At 31.2% G+C, this 5591-nt stretch overlaps 1 protein-coding gene across 1 annotated transcript in view; it reads left to right on the top strand.

Annotated features, from left to right (window-relative positions):
* Positions 1-3542, top strand: part of LOC105622171 — a 7653-nt gene extending 4111 nt beyond the window's left edge. Inside the window, exons 3-4 of the mRNA XM_012203601.1 lie at positions 797-1480; positions 3330-3542. Coding sequence (XP_012058991.1) covers positions 797-1480; positions 3330-3542 — 897 coding nt within the window. The remainder of the gene's footprint in view (positions 1-796; positions 1481-3329) is intronic.
* Positions 3543-5591: the final 2049 nt, after the last annotated feature.

Here is a 5591-nt window from a genome sequence, read left to right as displayed (position 1 = left end):
GTTTAAATTTACTATTTCGATTAATTTAAGTTTTAGTTAATATCTTGAAAAGTTCTAAAAAATAAAAAATAAAAGATTTTTACAAAAAATCTTATATTAAAATACGAAGTCATCAAATACCAGACAAAGAAGTTTTTAAATAAAATATTAACAAGAATAAATAAATTACAAATTAAAATGAACAAACTTAAAGGCTCAAACTCAAAAATTCAATAATATATTCGAATAAGGCACATTAAACGGTGCAAAAAAATATTGTCACAATCACAAAATTTTTCCAAATGTTTCGGTTCACAATGGAACTATCTTTAATGGATACATCACTTACATTACATCTGTTCTTCTTTAGTATATTACACGTCGTTAGATAATATAACAAATAAATTACATTTTAGGACAAATAGACCCGAACAGCAGAGTAATATATTCCTCATCTAATCAATATATTTCCTTTGAAAAAATTTTTCAAAGAGAATAATTCAAGGTTCAAAAACAAAATAAAAATTTATAAAGCTTATACTTAAGTTTTTTAAATTCCATTTTGTATTACATTTTGTAGAAAAAGCGCATACTATTAAACAATTGATAGGTATTTACGTCAATTCGATGTATAGTTAGACAGTTCTCTGACGTTTTGTTTAATCTCGTTACACTTCATTTTGAAGAGAATGGCGCATACTATGAAGTCCATTAACAACTGATAGGTATTTATGTTAATTCGATATATAGTTAGACAGTTCTCTGACGTTTCGTTTAAGCGAGGAGCGCTCTAATCGTGCTCGTACACGCGTCCCAGGTCCGTTTAAAGATGTACAAGACACCATCTCGCGAGCGCGTATGCGAGATCCAGCCTCTGGAGGGCAACAGCAGTTCTACCACTCAGAAATACATACAGCATCAGAAACGCCGGTTCTCCGAGTTCTCGGCATCGGTGGCAGCGTCAACGTCAGCTTTACGTAGACGTGCGTCCGAAATGACGAGGCCGCTCTCCGATATCGAGTTACCCGGAACGTCAAGAGTAGCTGCAGCAGGTATTACATGCTCCAACACAGATCTGATATCCATCTTGAGTTCCCTGACATCGTCCGCGACGGAGATAAATACGTGTGGCACGTCCGAAGCATCGAGCGCGAAGGACGAGCAGAAATCGAGCTGGTCAGCCAAAACGGCGGAGCAAAGGCGTAGTCGACTCAAGAGCTCTCGATCCAACAGCTTCGACGTCTCCATCCTGCACAGCACTAAAAGCAAGACACCAACAAGCAGTGGTAAGAGCACCATTGGTGCGTTTATAACGCCAAGCACCTGGTTCGCCAAGAGACATCAGCCCATCTCGAAGAAGAATCGATACGACGAGGAAAGCGCGACGACGTTCAAGCTGGATAAGTCGCGGGTGATTAAAACTGTCAAGGACACGCTCGTGAAGAACGCCAGGCATAAGGTCCTCTGGGACGACAGTAGTGGTACCAAAGTGGATGCTCAGGTAAATGAATGTAATTAATTACGCTCCATTCAGACAGTCCGTACTAATAGCAAATTCGATGCAGTTAGTGCGCACTGATGCACATTGAAATTATCGTATATAAATTTACTTAAATATGTATGTTTAATATAAATATAATACAAATATGATATAAATGGATTAAACCGCGAAATCATCAGTACACTTTATTGTACTGTTAGGTAAAATTTCGATCTATTTTATAATTCGAAACATTTACGTTTTATTTACAAGGGGAGACCATGATGTTGAGGTCCGATTTTGATCAAACTTGATGGAGATATATAATATATTTCTAACAATTGATATGCAGTAAGATGTACATTGAAAAAAAAGTCTGGTTGCATTAACTGGAATTTTGATTAAAAATAGACAAATCAGAATTTTCTAATTGAATCTATTATTTACTTGAGATAACCACAAATGCAATTAATATGATCAGAAATTTTTAACTTATTCATTTTAACTAGAAGTTTTTCTCATTACTAAAAAATAGGCGCTAAGAAATAGGCAAGAAATTATAATTTACATTAATTATAAATAAACGTAACCTCTAAATTACTTACTGCATCCTATTGCACAATTGTTTTTAAAATAATTCTATATATATATAAAAAAATAAATAACAACATTTAAATGAAATTGAACAAAATAAAACATACGTATCAAAACATAAACTATCGCACTGTGAGTCTAGCTCATCGCAGTGACTTCTTTTTTAGTTTAATATACTTCTATTTTCTAAGTTTCTTGAAATGAAATTCCACTCTAAAAGAGTTAAAAGAGTTATTGTCATTATTGAAAAAGAAAAATTTGCACTTTTGAATAAGAGGCAGTTTCGTTCTTTTGGAGTAAGATTCATTTCAAAGAAAAGAAATTTCGCTCCTTTTTTTGAATGAATCTTAGTAAAAAAAAGAGTAAAATCTGCCACTCTTATTCAAGAGTGCAAATTTCTTACTCTTTTTTAATAGTAGCAGTATTTGAACTTTTTTATGAAGTGAACTTTCACTCTAAGAAATTTAGAAAGTAATTGAGCTACTTTAGCTCATTTATCGGAATTCGGTGGTTTACAAACAGAGCAAGTGTTAAGGAAGAATGTACAATTTCGATTGTCTCGTCTATTTTTTAGTAGTTTAGCTTCTTACTTGGCACACGTCGGTTGTTGGGAGTGCACTATATATCCTTACCAAGTTTGATTAAAATTAGTGACCTCAACGTCATGTCCTCCTTAGATTAAATTAGTGTACATGACTTTAATATACACCAGTGCAGCAGTGCACTAACTAGTACGTTCAACCGAACTAGTTAAGCTACGAACAGCATTAATATGATGCATTCCATTTCACCTTGTTGCTCACCGAATATTAAAGAAGAATAAAATTTATTAAATGATACATCATGCGTATCATACGTAAAACTAAATGAATTCTACGTTAAAGATTACTATTCGCATTCGAAAAAAGAAAGCTTATTCAGGTTTATTCACGCTCGCTTGTTTAATCCGGTTTTATAAAAGAATTGGAAGTTATTGTTAAAAATATACTATTTATAGAAAAACTAATAAAAAAGTAAACATTGTTTTTTCATCAAATGTATTTTAAAAAATCATGATTAGAATTTTGCTCAATTTTGCGCAAAATTCTGTTATTTATACAGTACTTATATATATTCATCTGCAAAAAAATAGGCCATTATAATGTCACAGTGGTCCATTTTTTTTTTACGAGTTAGTGTATGTATGTTCATTTGTGCATTCAAGATATATAATACATCGTAAAAAAGAGAAAGGTCGCATGAAAATGAAATTTTTCGCTTGATTTGATATTGATAGGTGCTTGGTAATGCCATCGAGAAGATTCTCACCTCGGGCCACAGGGGAAACGATGCGGAAGCTTCAAGTAGTTCATCCGGAAAGGCATCCGTGTCGCCGAACAAGTCACGTGTCAGTAAGGTCGCCGGTTGGTTCACGAGTGGGAACAAGGAGCAGGAACAATCGGACTGCGACTCGATCTGCTCCACCCTAAAGGACCTCTTCGTCAAGTAGTGTACCATCGCCGGACTATCTCTCGCGATTACGACGATTCATATATTTTGTTGGTAAACAAGATCCACTGAATCAACAGTACAAGTTATTTGCTGCACTGCCGCTATTTATTTATTTGATTTCTTTTTTGCCGAATAAGTTTGACATTCTGAACTAAGTCTCGCGCAAATCAGACGAGATCCGTGTAGGAATAGTTCTCTTGTTTACTTTCTTGAATTGAGAAGAGTGCAAACGCGAGAAAGGTCGGAGGAAGTAAGAGGGAAGAAAGATCAAAGCGGCGAAAGATTGCGAGTTGATCGAAAATGTTGCAATCATTTTTTTTTTTTTACATATTTCTTCGTGGTAAAATTCAACATACTCTTGCGCGCATCTATTTTTTATGAAATACATTCGAATGCTTACAGTTCCTTCTCATTCGAAGTTTTTTTATTTAACTCGGAAATGATCACCTGGGATATCTTTACATTTTAGCGGCAAAAAAATATGAATTGTAAAATATTGTTTTATTTATATTGTGTATATTATTATATTATTATAAATATTTAATATATTTTCTTTTTTTTAAATAACTTTTCTTTACAAATGTTTGAATACACAATTTCATCAAAAAATAAAAAATTGTTACATATTAATTAAAATTTTTTTAGAAAAACTATCGCAAATAAGCTTAACGTGCTTATTTCATTTAATACTTGTTTGTTTCTACTTAATTTTTAGAAAATTGTGATTAAATTCATATTCATGTTCTCAAATACTAACAAATCAGAAAATAATCAATAATATACAATTTTTTGTTAAAAATAGTGATTTTAATTCGTGTAAAAACATCTCAGATGATTTATGTAAAAAGAAAAAAAGAAATCAAATGACTATTCTTGGATTCTAGGAATCCTATTCTGAAGGAAACAAGATAGAATCTTATAACAAATCCATAGAAGATAATGCGAAATTTTGTTTATGGTCTGGTGAAAATTTTTCTTATAATTTTTATACAATTGGAACATTTTTCAGAAATATTCAGAAATATTCCGAAAGTTTACATTTTCTTTCAGAATTTTTTATACATGTAAATTTTGAGATAGATTCTGATTTCTCATTCCATAATTTAAAAAAATATTTTTTAATTTTTTAGATTTTATAATATTTTATCAGAAATTATACTTATAAAAAAATCTTAGAATTATGATATTTTATAATTAACATATATGAAAAATTCTGAGAGAAGATGTAAATTTTCTGAGAAGTGTTCCAATTCGTATAAAAAATATGAGAAAGTTATGAAATTATATACAAATTTTGAAAAATTATATGAAAAATTCTGAGAAAAATTTTCATCAGAGTGGCCTTATACGATATTTCATTTAAAGAGTAAATAGAAATCAATGTTTAACGTAATATTTATTGATAAATAAATATTCATGATTATAATTTTTATATTTTTATTTTTTATATTTTATTTTTAGAAATTGATATCGTTAAATATGGCAATTTACGAAAGCTGAAAGCCAATACGTTTGCGTAGTACGTAAATATTGAGTTCGATATGAACGGACTATTTTCGCTCTCCATATGGCTTTATTCCGATTATATGTACCTATACATATTTTGCGACTGATTGATACCCATGATCACTACGAAATGATAGATAATGCGATCTATCCTTGTCCATCCTGGTTATGAACGAAACACAAAGCAGTTACGCACACAATGGGATATATATACGCGCCATATAATTTTTATTGATAGTGCAAATATCGAGGAAATCGATTATAGAACTATTTTCATAAGCAATTATTTTTAGCAATATGTTCATTTTAAGTTGTCGCGAGCAGATAATGTTATAGTATGAAAGAATTATAGGATAAAATTATATGTGACATATAATAAGAGAATATTCTGCGCTAAGTTTCTCATACATTAACGCAGATAATGTGGGTAAACGTTAGTCTATCCTTTGCGGGCCAAAGGAGATGCACACGTTATAATTATAGTGTGTATGTATGTGTATATATATATATATATATATATATATATATATATATATATATA

Source organism: Atta cephalotes, assembly GCF_000143395.1.
Source record: "Atta cephalotes unplaced genomic scaffold scaffold00041, whole genome shotgun sequence".
Lineage (NCBI taxonomy): Eukaryota > Metazoa > Arthropoda > Insecta > Hymenoptera > Formicidae > Atta > Atta cephalotes.
This window is presented reverse-complemented; position numbering and strand designations above follow the sequence as displayed.